We start from the raw sequence: 22,586 nt of genomic DNA on the forward strand, positions 1-22,586 counted from the left end.
ACAGAGAGGAAAAGTGAATTGCCAGAGGTCCCCCAACTGGTTAGAGGCAAAACCAGGAAAGGAATCCCATTCCCTGCTTCCCAAATCTACTACAAAGCAAAGAGCATTTCCATCATCATCATCATCATTTTAAAAATCAAAGCAACTGCACATTTTCCTCACCCCAAAGGCTGAGGAAAATGTGCAATGGACATTGTGCAATGGACCTTATTTGCTATACTTAAGAAAAGAAGGTGCTCGCAAGAGCAGGAAGCTGGCATTTCCACATGGGAAGCCTGACTGAAGAGTCACGTAGTAAAACAAAAGCAGGGTTTAAATAAAACATTTCATATAGACGTTTTATTGTCAAGAGCTTCCTTCAATGAAGTGAATTAAAGTTTGTATTTCTATTGGCTGGCTGGACATCAAAGCTCATTTATTTCCCTCTTCTGTGCTACCTAGGATCAAAGGGTTAATAATGGGGAACAGATGACTTAATTTTGACCCGGCACACTGCACAAAAGGTAAGTGAGACCCTATCTAGAGAATCCAAAAATTAGAATATAATAAGATTGTACAGTGAGGTCTTTGTACGCATGGAAAAATCTTCTGTGCTGAAGTGCCCGAAAGGGAGTAAGTTCAGGCAAAAGGTTATATAGCTGCCAAGAGACAAGTCTGAAGTGCAAATTGTTCCCTACCTCGGTGGTAGAGAAGGATTCAAGCCAACTCTCCCGGTGTGGAATACAGCCTCTTTTCCTCTATTGTTTTAGTGACTTAACACTCGCCTCAAGTTCGAACTTTTGCACCCAGAGACTTTTTTGATGGGAGATTTTATGAACTGAGACTTAATAGATGAAAGCTAACTCTGGTGTCTGCAATCCCAAGCCAAGGTCGGTTGCAAACCTTCCAGCTCTGGCACAGCTTCTCAAATGCAGAGATCCAAATGCCAGCGGGTCCGTGCTGTAACTGAATTATGGGGAAAATGCAAGAAAAATGACCACTTAAAGAACTAAGCCCAAGTACGAGGGCAGGGCTCTGCACACAGGGGTACAGGAGATGCTGCTACAGCTGAAAATAATAATGTAAATGCTCCCTGGGCTGTATTTTTAGAGCCATGCATCAGAACAGGGCCAAATGATGCTCTTACTCATGTGTGAGAAGCTGGAGTAGCTATACTGCAGTCAAACAGGAGTGAATATGAGAGAGAGAGAGAGAGGTCTTTGATCTCATATTGAACATGGAGAACATTTCCAACTCCAGTGTGATTATAAATTGAAGACACGGCGTCGTAAAATTTAGCTTATATTAGACACCAGGTAAAGAGCAAACCTCCTGAGTGCCAAGAAACAATTAGAAGAGAACAACTGGAGGGGAAAAGGTCTCAAAATTTGTTTGAAGCCAGGCTCTCTCATTAAACCCATTAGACAACCGGGGAGGAATAAATACATTACTGAGTGTGGATCAGTAGGGTGCGTTATACTCTGATGTCTCCATTCAGACCGGTGACCCAAACAGTGCCCCTCCACGGCCTGCCAGCAATTCACGGGAAAACCAAAGGAGCAGCGAGTTGCCTCCTTAACAAAGCTCATTGCAAAGGATCTTGTTGGCAGAGGAAAACTGAAGAGCCCTGCATAAATGTAAGGTTTGTTTAGCAGCAAAACGTGGGTGATGACGGACGGGCTGCATACCACGGGGACCTGGAGACTACGACGACTGGTGCTCTTCCAATGTACATTATCGTACTAGCTACAGATATGCATGTCTTAGGGCAGTCCATTCACACATGCATGTTAAACCTATACAGCTCACAGAGGATCCATTTTCCTGCCCATAAGAAATATTTACTCAGACCTGGCATGCGGGCTAGTTGGCTGGTTCAAGCCCGACTCTCCCTGGTAAGAGTATACCTTAGTCAGTGCCAGCTGTATCAATCCCCCTGCCACCTTGCTGTCACCTGCTAGCAGCCTGCAGGAAAGAGCAGGCTTGGAAAAGCCCAGACCCACGCAGGCTCAGAGGTCAGAAGCACGCAGCGCCTCCGCGAAGCTTGCGGCGAGGGCGCCCAGGAAGGCATGCCTTGTGCAGACGCCTTTGTCGAGGGCTGCGGGAAAACTTTTGGCACCTAACACTAAAGTCTTGCTAGCGCTTTTCATTCTGGAGTCTCCTGCTCTAGAAAGGAGAGTTACTTTTACCCCATTGTACAGATAGGAAAATGTTGACAACAGTGAAAGGGTTAACAGTCCCTGTGGAGTCTCTAAGGGTCCCTGTATACAGAAATAAATGCAACGGGTCACAGGGATGCTGCATTTATTAACAGGAGAGAGAGTGAGGAGAACAGGGGGACACAGCCCAGACATTTTTCTTTATGTCAAGCCTGAAGCAATCCTCAATCAGCTGGTGCCCATTGTTTCTAGTCCTCCCGTGGGGGGCCTTGATGAACAGATGCTCCCCCAGATCCTGATGTACACCCTTGATATACTTATAAGTTGCCACCAAGTCCCCCGCCCCGAGTCTTCTCTTTTGCAGACTGAACAGTCCCAAGTCTTTCAGCCTCTCCTTGTATGACCTGGTCTCTGGGTCTCCAATCATGCGTGTGGCCCTCCTTTGGACTCTCTTGAGCTTCTCCACACCCTTCCCGACGTGCAGCACCCACGATTGGACGCAGTACTCCAGCTGCGGTCTCACCAATGCTAAGCAGAGGGAGGACGACATCCCTGACTTTGCTCGAGATGCCTCGGTAGATACATGTCAGTGTCTGATCAGCTCTGCCAGCCACGGCATTGCATCGGTGGCTCACGTTCATTTTGTTGTCTATCACAACACCCAGGTCTCGTTCAGATGTGGTACTGGTATGCATCGCACTGCCGAGCCTGTAAGTGTGTCATGGATTATTTCTCCCCAGATGGAGCACTTTACATTTCTCTGTGTTAAACAGCATCTGGTTGAGGTCTGCCCACCTCTCCGGCCTGTATTGCCAGCTTATCTCTGTATGACCACGCTCCCCCACAGTTTGGTGTCATCGGCAAACTTTGCTAGTTCGCTTTTTATACCACGATCCAAATCGTTGATGAACATGTTGAACAGCACCGGTCCCGTATTACGTTCTAATTTTTGGATTCTCTAGAAAGGGTCTCGCTTACCTTTTGTGCAGTGTGCTGGGGCAAAATTAAGTCATCTGTTCCCCATTATTAACCCTTTGATCCTAGGTAGCATAGAGGAGGGAAACAAGTACTGAGCCCTGGGGGATGCCACGGGTCACCTTCTGTCATGCCGACTCAGTTCCGTCAAGCAATACTCTCCGGGTCCTACCTCAGAGCCAGTTACCTAGCCACTGAACTGTGACAGTCGAGGCTGCATTTTCCCCAATTTTTCACAAGGACTTTGTAGGAGATGAGGTCAAAGGCCTTTTTGAAGTCCAGGTATGCAACATCAACCTCATTTCCCCCATCCAGGTGGCAAGTTACCCGATTGTAGAAGGAAACGAGGTTGGTCTGGCACGGCCTGCCCGTAATGAAGCCATGTTGGCTATCCTCCAAAAAACTGCCTTCTGCTAGCCTGTCTGTAATGGATATTTGATAATGTTTTCCAGGATTTTACCAGGGATTGAGGTCAAATCGATTGGCCTGTAATTTCCCGGGTCCTCCTTTCTCAGATAGGCACTATATTGGCCTTCTTCCAGTCTTCTGGGACCTCTCCCGAGCGCCAGTCTTTAAATAACTTTGCCATCAGTCTTGCAAGGACATCGGCCAGTTCTTTTAGCACCCTCGGGTATAGTTTACCTGGTCCTAATGGTGGTACCTTTAAATGAAAGGGTCTAACATTGACATCTTTCTTACTCCTACCCTTTAGACAGCCAAACCCTCAGCTACCTGACATAACTTTTCTGAAATCAGATTTTCTCTCTCCAGAAACTGCACAGACGTGCTCTCAAATGGGGAAAACAAGCCGTTCTAACCGAGAGAATTAATGTGTCGTTAATTTGCGACGTTCACTGCCACGGGAAATGGAGGAGGGAGACGGCACAAGCCTTGGTCAAAAACGGACTGGAGAAATGATGGATGGTAGGTCCATGAATGGCTATTGAGCAGATTGGTCGGATACATTTCCTCTAGCATATCTAACCCAATAAATGGTGGCTGCCGGAAAGGGGACCGAACAGGGGATAGATCGCTGTAGAGATGCTCAGTTCAAAGGTCTCCCTATACAGCATCCGCTTCTCCTGCTGTCAGAGAGGATACTGGGCTAGCTGGACCATTTGGTCTGACCCAGCATGGCATTTCTGTTCTTAATGGCATGTTACCAACAACAACCTCGAGGTGTAGGAAGGTATTTTCACTCAAGACACTGTCTGCTGTTTTCACAATCAAGGATCAGAGTTGTGCTCTGAGGCTTTCCCCACTTTCCCAGAGCTGCCAATTGTCACGATCGGATCCCAACTCTAAGAAGATTTCACGTTTTCCCCCCGAAAAACGCAAGAGGAGACTTTCAGGTGATCAGAGGCTGTATGTAAAGAAACTGCCAGCTCTAATGGATGTAGAGGAGTCTGAAAACAAGGCCAAGTGAACCCTTAGGGCTCAGAGAAGGAAAAATAAAAGCAAAACACAAAGTCAATTGAAAAAAAAAAAAATCACATTTTTAAGCTGATCTCATGGCTTGTTAGGGCCTCACTTCATGATTTCCAAATAGCTGAGGGTAGCAAAGCTGCTTTCTGGAGTGACCAGGCTGTTTTCTGCGTGTCAAAACAGATAGCTGTGACCTCTCACTAGTGAAAAAACCCTCTACATTTCCATTCCTAGCCTACACAGCTCGCTTTCCACATGCTTCCAGTGCAAGCTATTCTGGATGTGCAGCTGGCAATTTTAATGACTTTATGGGGGTGGAAGTAAAGTGAAAAGCAATAAAGCTTCCACAGAAGGCTCTTTGACTGGCAAGTTAAACAAGATCTAGTATGCTTCGTTCCCAGGATTCGTGTGGCAAGACCTGCTAAAACAGTATATATGAACTGTGCCTGCTGATCACCGACTCTGGGAACAACGGCTTAAAATACTCCTCTCGCATTCCTTCCAAACCTGCTTTTCTGTGATTCTATGGTTCATTTCTCTAAGGTGTGTTTAATCCATTAAAACTTTGAAGACAAATACATTTGCTTTCAGGGATCTGTATGCAGGGACAGGAGACCTGAACGATACCAGAAATTAAAATGTATGTCTTTGGTAATGAAGTTTATATTACAATGTACAAGGCACCATTGATTCTCATGGAGGGGTGGAAGGGAAGGGAATGAAAATAGGATGTGAACCTATGGATCCAAAAGCCAATGAGAAAACTATTCCCATTTCTATCATGGCCTCTATATAAGGACCTCTCCAACATTAATTTACTAAAGCCCGCCCCATCTGGGGGAGGTTTTTATCGACTTCCTTTTCATATGTTTATACACACACAAAAATATTATATATATACATAAATATAAATATATAGATTATATTTCTTTGGCCTTTGGTAAGTTGTTTAGCCTCAGTGTTTATTTTCTCGTGTGCACGCGCGCATGCTTTTATTTCTATAATATAAATTATTATAGTACTGACTTCCTCTCTCATGTCAATATTATAATAACTTATATGATGATATAATGGCCATGATAGAGAGAGAGGAAGTCAGTACTATAATAATTTATATGATTATATAAATAGATGTATACATAAATAAATTTATATATAAATAAATAAAAGCACTGGGGTGTGAGCATGCGTGCATGCATGCATGTGTGCACACAGATAGGGAAGCAAACACCGTGGTTAAACAATTTACCAGAGAAATATAACCTGCATCTCCTTGGCTCCGTCTTCTGCCTAACCACCCACATGATATAAAAGCTGGTCTTCCTCAACTGACAGCTAGCATGGCATTGCAGAACTGTAGAGAAGGGACTTCTAGAGGTCATCTAGTCTGCCACCCCGCCTAAGGCAGGATTATTCCTACCAAACCCATCCTATACAAATCCATCATCTAACCTCTTAATAAAGTATCGCAAGGCAAAACACCCTAACCCGCCAACGTCCTGCTTCTGTGAAAGGTTGTTAATCTACATTCAAGAGGTCCCAAGTAGAGGCCACGTGCCTGCTACAGAGGAAGGCAACCTCAAGTATGTATGGATCTGATTGGGGGTAACACTCCTTCCTGACCCCAATGCAGAACAATGGAGATAACGTACAAATAAAGGCACATGTGCATACACACAGAGCAAGTACAGTAAAAGAGAGAGGAAAGGATGCAATGTCTTATAAGCATCTAGTATACTTCCATCTCTGCTTCCATCTTGAGATGTTAATGGATCTGGGATGGAGTGGGGAGAGGGAAGGAGATGTGGTGGGGATTATTTTTTCTTCTGAAAATACCTTGGTCAAGGCCACACAATTCACCAGGACTGTGGCCTTTCACAAAAAAAGCGACATCATATGACGCAGGCAGCTGGCATGGATGCATGAATGTACAAAGAGCACGGGTGGCAATTCTAGCCAACGCATTACTTACTGTGCAAGCTACAGCCAACATGAACTAGGGAGCAGACAGCAACATGGATTAGGGGGGTGTGTCTGCAAGGGGAAGGCAGATCCTTCTTGGCTGCTGGCCTGAGATCCAGACTCTTTTCAAGAGAAGCCCAGACCTGAGACCCTGGTGCAAAGCCAACTTGCACCCTAACTCTTCCTCGTCACCCTCAGCTACCCAGGGGGTGGGGTGGAGAAGAGCAGCTGGAGCAACCTTCTGGGGAGGACAAAGAAACCTGGTCCACTTAGTACTGGGCTCTCTTGGTTCAGCTCGACTTGAGAGGCAGTCAGAGGCTGCCATGATAGACACCAAGTTGGACACTAGTGCAACTAGACTGATGGTGGCAATTATTTATTTAGCCCTTGTATTCAAATAAGGTGGTTCCTGCCTGAAAGGGGATGATAGAGCCAAGAGCTGGTCAACAGAAGGATGCCTTACAATGGACCAGTGCATGGCTGCTCTTGTCTGAGATACCATGTCTCATTTTCAGTGCAGGGTTTTTTAATTTTTTTAATGGATTAGTACCAGCAGAAGGTTTTTTTTCTCATTTTAAAAGACAAGCAGAAGTTGCGAGCCAAGGAGATGCTGAGGAGACAGAGTGGAGAAGGGCAGACGAGGGGAAAAGGGACAAAACAAGGGTCTAGCTCCTGCAGCCATATTCGGAAATGGTAAGCTTTTGCAACGCGAAGGCTTGTCTACAGAGACGGGGGTTCTGTACTGGGCGAGCTCTCCCAGGGAAAACCTCAAGGGTAGATGGGCTGTGCTGGTATCAGTTGGTGCTTTCACTGCTGCTCTTACCCGACTCGGAGCCAGAGCAAGCCCCATATCACACTTGTTCAGTGCAGGAGGACAACACACCCGCCCACGAGTGGAACACGAATCAAAACAGAAGCACAGATTAAAGATCAAAACAGGGACCCATATGAGAAGGCAAAGCTCAATGCACTGGTCTCCTGCAACTGTAAAGTCCAACAAAGAGATGACCAAACCCATCAAGATATTATACTTGCCTCTCTTGGAGTCTTAGCTGACCCTGAGCATACTGCTACGGGAAACAATAACGCACAATAAAACCCTTCAAGCTGGGTGACCCCACACTCTGATCAGCTAATAGATGCAAAAGTCTCCTTGGCTACATTTATTAGGTTGTCTAAGGGTATTGCACATACAGCAGCCATTGCAGAAATACCTGAGCTAGCTTTAAACTAGTGCACTCAGGTGCCCAGAGCAGTCTAGCTACAGCAACTTACAATTCACTACAAAGCCTGCATGAGAAGGCTGTATTTAAAGGTCTGCAGGCATCATCTATACAGCAGCTCAGGGTCAGTGAATTTCCCTTGGCTCCTGGATAGTCATGCAACCTGCACTATTGCAGCTACATAACCTGCTGCCCCCAAGCTAATGAGCTGGAAGCTAGCTCAAGCCAAGCTGCATGATACTGTGACTGTAGCGTGGATGCCCCTACCTCTGTGCTTTTAGACTGCATCTAAGCCACGGATATGAATGGGTCCCTCTAACCAGTATGTCACACCCCTCCAATCTGGTTACGGGTCTGCGTCCTCATGGCAGAAATTCTCCTACAACACCAAATGTGCGCTGATCGCACACGGGAGCCAGCAGGTCGAACCTAACTGCATTGGTACCAGAGGCAGAGGTGTAAGGGGGCAGTCCTCTCTCCTCCCTGTACCTTTTTTGCAGAGGATGAGGTTCCCCTCCCCTCTTAAGCAGCACATGGGGCTCATGCCCCCCTCACCCACCCATCATTATGCTAGTAACCAGAGGGACTGGCATAGGGCATATGGGAAGAGTGCAATTCATAGATTCATAGATGTTAGGGTCGGAAGGGACCTCAATAGATCATCGAGTCCAACCCCCTGCATAAGCAGGAAAGAGTGCTGGGTCTAGATGACCCCAGCTAGATACTCATCTAACCTCCTCTTGAAGACCCCCAGGGTAGGGGAGAGCACCACCTCCCTTGGGAGCCCGTTCCAGACCTTGGCCACTCGAACTGTGAAGAAGTTCTTCCTAATGTCCAATCTAAATCTGCTCTCTGCTAGCTTGTGGCCATTGTTTCTTGTAACCCCCGGGGGCGCCTTGGTGAATAAATACTCACCAATTCCCTTCTGTGCCCCCGTGATGAACTTAAAGGCAGCCACACGGTCGCCTCTCAACCTTCTCTTGCGGAGGCTGAAAAGATCCAGTTTCTCTAGTCTCTCCTTGTAGGGCTTGGTCTGCAAGCCCTTAACCATACGAGTGGCCCTTCTCTGGACTCTCTCCAGGTTATCCGCATCCTTCTTGAAGTGCGGTGCCCAGAACTGCACGCAGTACTCCAACTGCGATCTGACCAGCGCCCGATAGAGGGGAAGTATCACCTCCTTGGACCTATTCGTCATGCATCTGCTGATGCACGATAAAGTGCCATTGGCTTTTCTGATGGCTTCGTCACACTGCCGGCTCATGTTCATCTTGGAGTCCACTAGGACTCCAAGATCCCTTTCCACCTCCGTGCCACCCAGCAGGTCATTTCCTAGGCTGTAGGTGTGCTGGACATTTTTCCTCCCTAGGTGCAGCACTTTGCATTTCTCCTTGTTGAACTGCATCCTGTTGTTTTCTGCCCACTTGTCCAACCTGTCCAGATCTGCTTGCAGCTGTTCCCTGCCCTCCGGCGTGTCTACATCTGCCCATAGCTTTGTGTCATCTGCAAACTTGGACAGAGTACACTTCACTCTCTCATCCAAGTCACTGATGAAGACATTAAAAAGTATCGGTCCCAGGACCGAGCCCTGAGGGACCCCACTGCCCACACCCTTCCAGGTCGAGACCGACCCATCCACCACGACTCTCTGGGTGCGGGCCTCCAGCCAATTCGCCACCCACCGGACTGCGTAGTCATCCAAGTCACAGCCTCTTAACTTGTTCACCAGTATGGGGTGGGATACCGTATCGAAGGCCTTCCTGAAGTCTAAGTATATGACATCCACCCCTCCTCCTGTGTCCAGGCATTTAGTAACCTGGTCATAGAAAGAGACTAGATTGGTCAGGCACGATCTGCCCGCCACAAACCCGTGCTGGTTTCCCCTCAGCATAATTTGCCCTGCCGGGCTCTCACAAATGTGAGCCTTGATAATTTTTTCAAAGACTTTGCCAAGGATGGAGGTGAGACTGACCGGCCTATAGTTGCCCGGGTCCTCCTTCCTCCCCTTTTTGAAAATGGGGACCACGTTGGCCCTTTTCCAGTCCTCCGGGACTTGGCCTGTGCGCAATAAACAGGTAAGGCAACTATACACCGCTAGCAATGGCTCTACACTTGGATGCTAACAAAGTACTAAACAACACTGGCTGATGATACAAACCACCGGTGAGAGCCAGTGCTGCTAACTCATCACAGACTCAGAATTAAACTATAGGCAGAAGAGGAGGAATGGGCTATAAAAGTGCAAAGAAGAGCACCCTAAACACCAGAGCATAACAAGTAAGCTTTGGAGCCAACACCTATGCAGAGCTCACTGGAACAAAGCCTTGGTCCCCGGTTAGATGATGCATGTTGTCATGTGTTGTCGGTGAGTATTGCGTGATGAATCATAACATGCCAGACCTTAAAGCAGTTTATTCCTGGATAAAAATGGCAGATCGGCCACAAAGTTAAGTCGCTGACCAGCAACTTTTGTGGCACGGAAGAATCCTACAATAACATATGGCCAGTTGAGTGGTCCTGATTTGTCAATGAGATACTTGCATGTGTGAGATAAATGTAACTCCTGCCAGGGGCCTCAGATGCCTCCCTACGAATGCCATTCCTTGCTCCAGTGCCTTCTGCGGGAGCTGTTACTGCACGAGAAGCAAGGAAGCTGCTGTGCTTATGAGACCTGTAGCTGGCCCATCGCTTGGAAGGGTCATGCCTCAGCTCTTCTCAGTGCTTGACCTCATTCTGAAATGGAGATGAAGGCAAGAAAATGACTATGATTGTGTACAATTAAGCAGACGGGGAAAAACTATTACATGAATGCAGGCAGCGGTTTTAGCCCCCAGTCCAGCTATGGTATTAACCAATGCAGAACATTTTAGCTATGCGCAGACCAGCAGAGTCAGTGCTAGTTCTCATAGCTTTTGCTTTCCTCCATCATCAACCACAACACATCTTTCTTTCAACTGCTGGTTTCACTCTCTTCTTGCATATCATCTTAAATTATAGATGATCTTTGCCCTTGCTTCTTGAGGGCCTAAGCTCCTTTGGGGATCTCAACTTGCCTGGGTGCATCTGAAATATATATAAAAAGCTTCAGCTTGATTTCCACTCAAAGGTGCAGTGCTGCAGTTTTAAAGCTTCTGAGAAGCTGGCAGTTTCACTACAGGCTATACGGGATGATCAACAACATTATTTAAGAATCACAAAACTCCAGAGCCTGACATCCTGCAGCCAAGATCCTAGAAACCATTTCACACACTATTTGTATACATAGACGCACGCACACATGTGCACGTACCCCCACCCACACGCACTATACACACACACACACACACACACACGTGCACACACTACTTGAATGGATTTATGCATTTTGTTATATAGCTAAACAATATCTTGTTATAGCATGCTAGCATTCATGTTATATAGATATAAAAACCATTCAAGCAATACACACACACCCACCCACCCACCCACACATACTATATACATATACACATGCATGCACGTTGCTCAAATGGATTTTAGCATCTTGTTATATAGCTAAACAATATCTTGTTATACAGCATGCTAGCATTCACATTAGCATATAACTTATATAAGCTATACATGCTATATTAGTAAGTTAGCATACTCATGTTAGCACGTACACATATATAACATGAATGCTAGCATGCCATATAACAAGATACTGTTTAACTATATAAAAATGCTAAATTCAATTCAAGCAGGGTGTGGGGGAGTGTGCATATGCATACTGCTTGAATGCTTTTTAGTATCTTGGCTGCAGGAAATAACAGCTACACAAATGTTTTGCAGCTTAGAGGCTTTGCAGTGTCTGTAAAGCTAGCAATTTAGAGCCATGATGGTAATGATGCTAGAACACAGGTCGAGGTCTCTGGCATTCCCAAACGATACGTCAGCTGAAGCTAAAGTGCTATTGCAAGTTAATTGCAACTATTTCTGGACCTCACCAGGTGGAGGGAGAGTCAGTGCTTGGCAAATGAAAGCAGCAAATCAGGAAGGGGAAAAACCTTTTTAAGCAACTCCCAGTGGGAAGTGAAGGTAAAACTCTCTGAAAGCTAAAATTAATCCCTCTTTCAGCGCGAAAACTTCCTTATTAACGTAGGTCCTATTTAGAGAAAATTGGAGCTGTATTAGAGACACAACACTGTATTTCAGCCCATGACATAGGATCTGCCATTTCCATTGCTCCGAGGTCCTTTGGGCTGTTCAGTAAACCTACCTCGATTTGGCCGTACTATTTTCCCACTGGACAGCCTGCAAAGCGGTGGCCCCTCTCGAGGGTGCACAAGATGCCAGCAGGGCTGTAATGTAGAAGAGGGCTCCTGATCTGGTAGCAGTGGGGGACCAAATCAAATGAAAATGCCTTAGAGCAGTTAGCAGCGAGGGCAGGGGCTGAGGAGTTCAAAGGGCACAGAAGATGCTACCTGGAACAGGGGAGGAAGGTCAGTCAGAGCTGCAGCTGAAGGAGGTGAGGAAAAGGAAGGTCTGACGTGTGAGGTGGGCCCACAGCACCAAGAGGGAGTCACTGGCTGGTGGGAGGCTAGAAGGGAAATGCACAAGGGCAGTGAGGAGGGGAAGGTGGATGTGCCTCCTACCGCCCTTTGCCCCTTCTTATAGCAAGCTGCCAAAGGAAAGGAGGAAAAGCACATTGCTGCAACTCTTGGGGAGCATTCCAGCAGCTTAGTCAGAGGAGACATGCGTATAGGGAGCTGGCTGTGAAAGGGTTACTTCTTTCACATCCAGACTCCAAACATCTTTAAAAAAAATAATATGAATCCTATTTTAAACCCAGCGATTTCCCAAAGGCAAACTCATTCTGCCAACTAGGCATGAAACCCTCCCTTGGCTCCAGCCTCTCACAAGGGAGGGAGTTAGAGAGGTGGCAGCGATACAGCACATTTCAAAACCCACAGTGATTTACACTAAAACGGATGCAACGACAACAACCCAGGCCTTAGGTATGTATGAAATCTTGTGGCTCCGATGCAAGCACTTAAGCCGATATGCAATCAGCATGCGGGACCTGGCTTCACCCCTGGGCAAGCCTCCCGCAGTGGGTCAAAGGAAGGGGGCTGCAAAGGTCTACTGCTGACTTGGTATCACCAGAGAAGACCATGAGCCATGCACACTGCATGCACGCCCAACACCCCCAAGATCTACCTCCCCAAATGACCCAGCAGCAATGCTGCTGACCGGGTTGCTCAGATGAAGGGCAGCCGTAATAGCTTTGCATCTAGGCTAGTGAGACCCTGAATGTCATAGTCAATGTCCAAGAAGGTAAGGAACTGGAGACAGTGAAGTCTCTTTAGAGCATGTAAACTGCACGGCCAATGCAGATGGAGAGGGAAGGGCTTACCCATCCTGGTGGGCTTTAAAAAGGCCTGCGGGCTACCCTGTCCTGGACCGCCGAAGGGTGTTGCCCTTTGATTGAGAACAGAGACAGGGAAAAGGATGTCCTACTGCACTACCTGGTCTCTCTCTTCTTAACCGAACAGTGGTTAAAAAGCAGACATTGGGTTTAATCCCAGGTTGATCCGACTCTCATTAACACAGGCGCAGAACAGTCCTTCACGGCATGCAGTGTGAATGGCAATTAACTGGGAAAAGTGTTAATTTGGACACTTCACAGGTACTTAAATGTGGGAGAGCAAGGTTCACAGAGAATCAGAGAGAAGTAGGGCTGGCAGAGGTCATCTCAATCCCCAGTCTGGCTCACCATGTGTACGATCCCAGGATAAAAGGCTCCATGTCCCAGGTAAGGACGGGCATCGATATAACGAATAAATGCAGCATGCACGCAGTGCTCCCTCAAATGAGCACGCTATCCCAAGCAATAAGCTAGCAGCTCTCAGCTTGAACAGTCCCATTTCCAATGCTGCTTCTGGTCGCGCAGAAAGGCGGCACCATGCTCAAAAGAAAAAGCATTAACGCTTGCTAGCAAATAGGAAACAAACGGCTGTAAAAGCAAAACGGGGCGCCAGGTTAGCCAAAGTCGAGCATGTGGCAGTAATTTAGGTATGAGGAGCGTCTGGCTGCAGAGCCGGCTATGCATCAGAGAGTACGGGACTTCATTTCTTGGCCAGCTGCAGATAATAGCAGCCAGTCTGGCCAACACTGCTATCTGAGAAGCCCAGAACCGAGGGGTCTCCAGTAAGAGCTGAAGACTGCTAGCTATGCAAAATCTTCTCTCTGATGGAATAATCAGAGTCTTCCAGATCCTCAAAAAAAGCTTCCCCCTGCTCGCAGCCAGCATCACTGCTGTCTTCTCCAAACAGAGCCAAAAGGCAGCTGACTTTGTCCAAGTTCCGGCAGACAGAGCAAGAAAACATCTGCCTGGGCTCAACGAGGAGAAGCCAAGCCGAGTGTTGTTAGTACGGCGATGACACCGGATCCCGTCACACCACATACGAGCCTTCCACGGAGACTGAACACGTACGCCACAAAACACCAACTTCGTGGAAAACCTCAACACCTCTGGGAGAGGAAGGGGAGCGCTCCATAAAACACACATCTTCCATTATCCAGGCATCAGGAAACGCACCCGACAAGTTACAGCATTCAGCTTTGCAGGCCAGCACCTTTTTAGACACGGCCTAAAAAGCTGCTTATTTTGCAGGAAATTAATAACAAGATTCATTTACTTATTTTTTCCAATCAAAGTGAATTATAGTATCAAAATGGACAACTTCAGGAGGCTTCCTCCAATTATACCCAATAACCACAATTAAACAAAATCTATTAAGACAAACCAAGCTCTTGACTGTCTCAAGAAGCCCCTCCAAGAATAAATGAGGGAGATTAAATACCCCCAGGACAGTGCAATTCCTCTGTGTTTCCTTTTTACACACGCAGCACAAACCTGATCTGATTTACAATGAAATTCCCAGAGACATGAGCATCAGACCCACATTTATTTCAATGGACGTTGGCTTTGGTAATGTTATTCCAATGACCGCTGATCGCTTTGGACGATGAGCGCCTGAACTAAAATTTATGCCCCTCTTTCAGAGATGCAACCTTTCGCGGAGGGGGATACGGGAGAGTGACAAAGCTCAGCACGGCACTGATGATGTATCGCTATGTCAGCGTGATGAACAGTATGAAGCCTTTTGCTGCCACAAGGTCTGACATCAGAACAAGCAGCCAATCTCAAGGTGTGATTTAGCAGCAGGTTCCGGGACTGCAACTGCCCCAAATTTGCACACCAGTGGTTGTGGTTTTACAAATTATACTGTACTTCTGCCCTGCCACCCCCATGCCACTTTGCTTCCTATTGATGTGTGAGGGACACATGTAGACAGAAGAGAAGGATCGTGAGACAGACGATGCACAATGTGCCTCCAAACACACATCACAGAAACATGCAGAAATGTATATATAACCCTCCAGTCTCCTTTGGTTATTTTACATTCAAAGTATTACTGGACCAATACCAGTAGACTCATTGAAACAGATGTGCTTTTTAAGTTGGTATGCTTCAAAATCCTGTTGACTCAATGGCTGATCTCTTCCAAAACTTTGTATGGTTTTTGTCCTCCTAATGGCTATTGTTTATCAACAACATAAAGTTTATAAGATCGTACAGGGCTGACACGTGAAGTGTAATCTAACCACTATAGGCTAAAGACAGACTAAAATGACGACGGTCTTGGAACTAAGCAACACATCTGGATTTGTTCCTCTTATATTCCTGCTGCAAACCAGATGCACTTTGCCTCCAGGACTTGCCCTTACGATTGCTAGGCTACGCACCATAGACAAGTAAGGACAAAACTCAGAGGTAAGAGAAGCCCAAGTTTCCGGGATCAGAACAAAGAGCAAATGCTTTTCATACTCATTTCTCACGCAAACGGAGCTTTTCTTTTACACTACACAAACTAATATGCCCTCATTAACGGGGCACCTGGACTTCAGTCTACATTGTGCAGCTTTCCTAGCATCGTTCTCCCAGTGAACTCCCTTCATGCAGATCTGGCTCATTTTGGCAAAGGGAGTTCTTTCATCTTGTTAAACCATCTCCACAAACAACATAAGATATAGCAGCAAAACGTCCTTGTGCCACACAGGTTCCTACAGAAAGGATGTGGACAAACTGGAGAGTCCAGTGGAGGGCAATGAAAATGGTTCAGGGCTGGGACATGATTTCAGGAGAGGCAGAAGGAACTGGGCTTATTTAGTCTGGAGAAGAGAAGACCGAGGGGGATTGAATAGCAGCCTTCACCTCCCTGCAGGGGGGTGCAAAGAGGATGGAGCTGGACTGGTCTCAGTGGGGGCAGATGACAGGACAAGGAGCAATGGGCTCAGGTTGCAACAAGGGAAGTTGAGGTTGGGTATTAGGAAAAACTCTCTCACTGGGAGGGTGGTGAAACACTGGAATGGGTTACCTAGAGAGAACGCGGACTTTCCATCCTTGGAGGCTTTTAAGGCCTGGGCCGACAAAGCCTTGGCTGGGAAGATACAGTCAGGGATAGTCCTGCTTTGAGCAGAGGGTTGGACTAGTTGTGACCTCCAGAGGTGCCTTCCAATATTAGTTTTCTATGATTCTAAGTTGTATCTACATGGGGAAGAGCAGAAGGGGGTGCCTGTCCCCTCGTTGATCTGCTGGGGGCGGGGGGTGCCACTTGTGGCATGCATGCTGCATCTTGACCACCCCTGCCATGCAGCATCTAGCACTGGGTCTAATACTAGTCTAATCCTGTACTTAGAGTGGTGTAAATATTAACAGAAGACTTTAGCAGACTTCATTTCGTGCTCTCCATAGCACCTGTAGGTTTGGGATTTAAAGACTGGGGTGGAAACAAACAGGGTGAAAAAGAACCAAGTAAACTACACATCTATTTGTGCACAGGGTGGGGGGTGACAGGAGCTGGTAGAGTGTCTGGTCAGAAGCAGGTAGGGTGGAAGAAGTCAAAGGGGTGGCTGGGACGCCTACAGGTGGTGGGAGAGAGATGGAAAAGGAAATCATAGAGAGTCATAGAAAGTTAGGGCTGGAAGGGACCTCAAAGCAGGGCCAGCCCCAGCTACATCATCCCAGCCAAGGCTTTGTGCAGTTGGGTCTTCAAAACATCCAAGGATGGAGACTCCACCACCTCTCATCTAACCATCACATTTGTCATATTTTCAACAAGAACTCCTGGGAGCTCAGCACTTTTGAAAATCTAGTTCTAATGCTCCTGAATCAAAGCACTGCTGCTTGCACAGCAAACCCTGCTCAGGACATGAGCAACCCTATAAAACATTCCCTCCAAGAGGCATCCTGGCATCGGCCTCCCTTTTTCTCCACTTGCTTAAATTACAAAGCGCAAGAAAGGGTTAAGGCTTCAGATCCACCCTGTGACCTTGGCTAGAGGCCTTTCATTGGCATGAAGAAAGGCTGCCCTGACACCACACTCCCTTGCTGGGACACTTTATTTTGCAAAGATGGCTCTTTTCTTCCTGGGATCATGCTATGTATCCGTAACATACTTAGCCACCCATGCAGAGCAGGCAATACAGCAATAGCGGCTCCTTCAGGACAGCTAAAACCATGAGCTTTTGAAGAAGCAGCATCCAAGCTACATAACCATAAGAGTGCTTAATTCCGCATGAAGAGCTACAACCTATGAGATGACATGGCTTGTAAAACCGCTCTAAGTGAGCAGGCTCAGTGACCAATGTTTTGGCTTCCAAGTTCACTTCTGCTGAAGGCTTGGAGAGCTGCACAGCTGCACTGACAGCGGGACAGTGCTCCAGAGGAAGTCTCCTGTTGAAGCCCTACTTATCCAGATGCCTGGGATCAAACAAGAGATGGAGAAAACGTATAGCTGTAAAGAGGCTGTGTGCAATGAAGGAATGGAGACGCAATAATGTTATGCTCTTGGTGCAGCATTTGCTAGTCCATAGGTTTTCCCCTGTACATCTTGAAGGATTTTACAAAGCATTGCTCCTACTGCATGGACAGTGAAACCATGGTCAGTCACTTGGCCACGATTATACAACTAAATCAGGACTAGATCAGGATAAGACCCCTGCTCTCCCCACTGAATCATGCTGTATCCACTGGGACAGGCATATTTTTCTAGTTTGAAAACACATCTGTGGCCTTCCCCCTACCATCTGCAAGGTTTTCTCCCTCAAGCTGCACAGCACTGAAATTCATGAAGCGAATTCCTTGCTGGACAACATGGTTGTTCAACATGAAATACGATGTCTGAATCAACAAGCAAAAATCCTTTCTAAGGCCACAGTACCCACATGCAAGAAAACAAAAGCCTCCAAGACCTTAAAAGGGGAGATTTAAGAATTAAAGCACTGTATCTCTGCCTTTGCCAAAGAAGCAGCAGTGTGCCTGATAATAGCCCAATATGTCTGTTTTGCAGGGGAGAGGAAAGGTAGATTAGAGCTTCATGAAATTCGTTATAAAACAAGTTGTGATGGCTGAGAGGAGGTCGGTCTACCTGAATTCACCTTCTGGCAGACACAAAAAAACCTGATTTTCTGTTCACCCTTTAAAGATGAGGTGGAAGATGGGATATTTTGTCTGCTGCTCACACTTACCTTCATTGGGTTTTCATCATACGTCGGGGTCCCGAGGTCCATTTCGGCTTCGTGTTCAAGACTGGCATCATCTCCTGGGCTGTCCCAGTTAGGAGGATCCCACTGAGTTTGTCTAGCAAAAGAAAGGAATGGTTATTCTCTCTTAATTTGGGGTAGCAAAGACGTCTCAAAGAAGTGATCTTCATGTAGGCCTCGATGGAGCATTCATTAGGTATATATGGCACACACAGACCACACATGGAAGTCAGCCCTGCCTGCCTTCTGCAAAGAGCTGGCTGCAGGCAGGATGCTTGGATTTGAGCCCACACAGAGTACCCTCACTCAAGTGGACTAGAAAAAAAATATTTGGATGGATTTGGACATGAACAGTGTTACACGCCTTGGAAAATAATGAAGTACTATGAACAAAGCGGTAATGCACAAGGCAGAGAGTGCTGAGGGCATCGAAAAGGACTCTCTCGTTCGGAGTTTCTGCTGTTTGGTCCATAATGGGAAGTATTCGCATGGCTATCCCAATCTGAACACCTGTCTTGGGAGGAGGGGTGCGGGGAAAAATTCTCACTCAAATGGGCCAAACAACCTTCAGCACCGTAAAACACTATTTAAGAATCTTCCTAATAAGCTAGTAGTTGTGCTATTCTTTAAAAAAAAACCCACTATCAATAAGGCATAATAGTAAAATAATATTTACCAAATCAGGGGAAGGAGCTGGCATATAGTTTGCCTCTTTATGGAACTGCCTGGGAATACTGAAAGTTTAAACAAAGCATCTACAGCAAGCGTTCAGTGGGGAAAACTGTCCCGAAGCTTAAGAATAATTATATTGAACCATCAGCTTCCAATGCAACTAATGGCGTATTTACTGTATAAAGATACCAACATCAATAGGTACAGCTAAATTGCACCTCAGGCCTTTGATAACTAGACTCCCCCAGAGGGAATACATGTTACTGCTAGATAATCAGCAAGGTCTTCCCAGCTTCCTGGAGCTGATGCTCTCCTGTCTTCCTAGTGTAGCACCCAGCCCATGACTGGGTCTCCTAGGCACTACTGCAATGCAAATCATTCACATTTGCATCAAAAATGGGGGGTAGTCATGCTAACACATGACTAACACATCATGTGTATCATGCTAACATATCTTAAAATAAGAAACTGAATTCTCAAATCTCTTTTTTCTAAGCTTAATTCCATATAAAACTCCTTGTTTTCATTCTATACATTGGTGGTGAATGGAGTTTACAAAATAAGCACACTGGGCATGACAAATATCAACTTTTTTCTACCACAGGCCCAGAAACAAGCTATTTTACATTCACCAACAAAACAACACCACGTCCTTTGACTTGCTACAGTGCTGAAAAGAGGTTTAAGGCAGGGACAACTGGCATGAAGAGGAAATCTAGGATTGCAAATCAGGATCGTGCCTGCCCGTATGTCCATCTAAGAAGTGACAAGATCTCACATTGCCACCGTCTCGTCTACGAAGTTCAAAAGATTTAAAACACCATATACAGTCTAGCGCTGAATGCATCACAGGTTTTACTGGGCGGTAAACAGATCCTGCTTCAAGAAGCTTTCAAGCTACGTACATTGATCTATGAAATCCATTTCATCAATTAGATTTCATCAATGAAATCTATAAAATCATGGCTCTCACTGCTAGAGTGAAAGGGGCTGCATGAACTGTGCATCATGTTATTACATATTAAGATAGGAAAGCAAAAGGAAAACTGTTTTCAACTAAAAAGGAGATATGAATGAAAGAGGACTGGCCTAAAAAATGGAACATGACCAGGGCCTCTTTAAGTGTCATAGGATTTTAAGTCATCAACACGGCGTTAAGCCTGACAAAGCAGAGTGCCCTTTACTGTTCCAATGCTGACAGTGACACCAAATCAGGTGCAAACTTGGGGTGCCCTGGGCTGGATCTTGCTGGGGCTCCTCATAGGCTAGATCTGGACCTGGAGGAGCTGCATGTGCTGGATCCAGAACCTGACAGCAGGGTAAGCAGCATGGCTTCAGCTCAGGGACTGCAGGGCTTAATGCAGCCATCACTCACTCTGCTGCTGCTGAAACAGGTCCCCAGGGGGGCCCAGTACCCTGGGATTCAGCAGCAGGCTCCACTCATGCTCACCCTGTCCCTTCCAGGAGCCCCTCAGGCCAGATGACAGCTCCGTGGGCCGCATCTTTGATAGCCCTGCCCTAAATGAATCACTAAAGACTACCTGCCTGCAACTCTGCTGTGCCACTTGGGGAATACCAACAATGTAGAATAAGGGCTTTCCAGCCCCCAGAGGAGCATTTACCTTGTAATCACATGGTAATAGTAGATCTTCCCTTCTGGATCTCGGGCTGTTTTCCAGTTGGGAGGGAGGACGATGGTTTTAGGTTTTGGAGGAGACGGCGGCGGCAAATCCAGGAGATTGTTGGTCACCACCATCTCAGGCTACAAATACCCCCCCCACCAAAGAAGAAAGGTCAGGAAGGAGCCATAGTGTTACAAGATCTGAGACCGGTCACTGAGCCTAAGCTCAAGTGATTTTTGTTTCTGAAGACACAAGCTACAGGCCTGTTTACAGCAAATGGCATGAAACAGTCTACAGAGAGACAGAAAAATGGATGAACTGGGTGACCCAGTTAGCCCCTGCCAATCCTATGCTCCTTATGCTCATTTTTCAGAAGAAAGATGGATTATGACAGCCCTTGCTGTCTATATACAAGCTGTTGGGTACAGGATAGGAAAGGTGGGCATGCACATCAATGAGTGCTCTCGGAGAAGGGATGGTCTTTCAAAGGAATCTATACTAAACTGTAACCAGTTGCTAGACAATAAATAAATTGCTAGACAATAAATCCAGGGAGTTTGCAATCGTTATTTGGGAAAGGATATATTCTTCCTCCACTCAAAAAAAGAACAGGAGAACACCACCACATGGAATAGATAAACCATTCTTTCCTTGGGAAGATGAGGAAGAAACTGCATTTCTTAAGCTGCTGCCAGGCAAAAAGCACAGGGACTCATTGATCAGCTGTGCCTTTGACTCCCTTCTCTTGCCTGTGTATGGCCAGGGTAACAATTTACCACAGGGTAAAAGGGGCAGGGCTTTCCCATGGATCAGCTGCCTGTATGCACCCTCTTACTGAAGGATAACTGGAACCTAAATCTATATATGTTGTCGTAAAGCTCTCAGTGGAAGAGGGCTACAAGTACCAATACGCAGGGCTTCAGTAGTCAGCTCTGCAATACATGAATAAAGCTGTTTTGTTCTTCGATAGGCTTTGCTCATGAAACATCTTCTTCATAAGCCACAGAATCATAGAAAATGAGGGCTGGAAGGGACCTCCGGAGGTCACATCTACTCCAGCCCCCTGCTCCAAGCAGGACCAGCCCCAACTACATCATCCCAGCCAGGGCTTTGAGTAGTTGGGTTTTGAAAACCTCCGAGGATGGAGACTCCACCACCTCTCTGGGGACCCTGTTCCAGTGCTTCATTATGTACTAAGTGAAATAGTTCTTCCTAATATCCACTCCCAACTTCCCTTGCTGCAACTTGAGCCCATTGCTCCTTGTCCTGTCATCTGCCCCCACTGAGAACAGCTCAGCTCCGTCCTCTTTGCAGCCCCCCTGCAGGGAGGTGAAGGCTGCTATTAAATCCTTTCTCATTCTTCTCTGCCGCAGACTAAATAAGTCCAGTTCTCTCAGCCTCTTCTCACGAGTCCTGTGCCCTAGCCCCTGAGCCGTTTTTGTGTTCAGAAGATAGGCGGTTTACATCTCATGCCTAAAGAATGCTGGTATTGTAACCCACCCTACAATTAGTCCCTTGCAAAACTATAGCAACCACCATGAAATCAAACAAAAAGACAAGATTCAGGAAAATAACACACAAATTCCCATGTCCTTCACATCTCAATGCATCAACTCTCACCTGCTGTATGGGCTGAGGCTGTCCAGCTGCCACGATGGTCGTTACTGCTGTTGTTGGTTGTACCACTACCCCCTGTGGATGCGCTGTGTAAATCTGCTGCCCCTGGATGTACTGAAGACCTGGCTGTGCGTAACTCTGAAACAAAACAAGAAGAGTCAGAAAATGAATTTCCGATCTGAAAACCCATTTCTTTCCACCCAGGTGGAGTACAAAAACAGGGTATTGTTTGCTTGTAATCTTAAAATACAGTGCAGGGCAAGATATTCCTTTTCTTGTGAAGCTGTTCCTACAGTCAAAATACAGTGATATACTTGTAAGGGTTCCCATGGTTGATGCCAAGGAGGGTATGACAGGGGATGGATTACACTAAACGTGCCCTGTAT

General features: G+C 46.5%; 1 protein-coding gene across 3 annotated transcripts in view; it reads right to left on the reverse strand.

Annotated features, from left to right (window-relative positions):
- The window catches only part of SETD2 (SET domain containing 2, histone lysine methyltransferase), a 132,212-nt gene that overhangs the window by 11,045 nt on the left and 98,581 nt on the right, over positions 1–22,586 (reverse strand). For all 3 annotated transcript variants that reach the window (XM_014596092.3, XM_059729257.1, XM_059729256.1), the window contains exons 16-18: positions 22,204–22,338; positions 20,584–20,723; positions 18,275–18,386 (exon numbers count right to left, since the gene is read on the reverse strand). In XM_014596092.3, the coding sequence (XP_014451578.2) occupies positions 18,275–18,386; positions 20,584–20,723; positions 22,204–22,338 (387 nt within the window). The remainder of the gene's footprint in view (positions 1–18,274; positions 18,387–20,583; positions 20,724–22,203; positions 22,339–22,586) is intronic.

The sequence above is a fragment of the Alligator mississippiensis genome, chromosome 5 (genome assembly GCF_030867095.1).
Source record: "Alligator mississippiensis isolate rAllMis1 chromosome 5, rAllMis1, whole genome shotgun sequence".
Lineage (NCBI taxonomy): Eukaryota > Metazoa > Chordata > Crocodylia > Alligatoridae > Alligator > Alligator mississippiensis.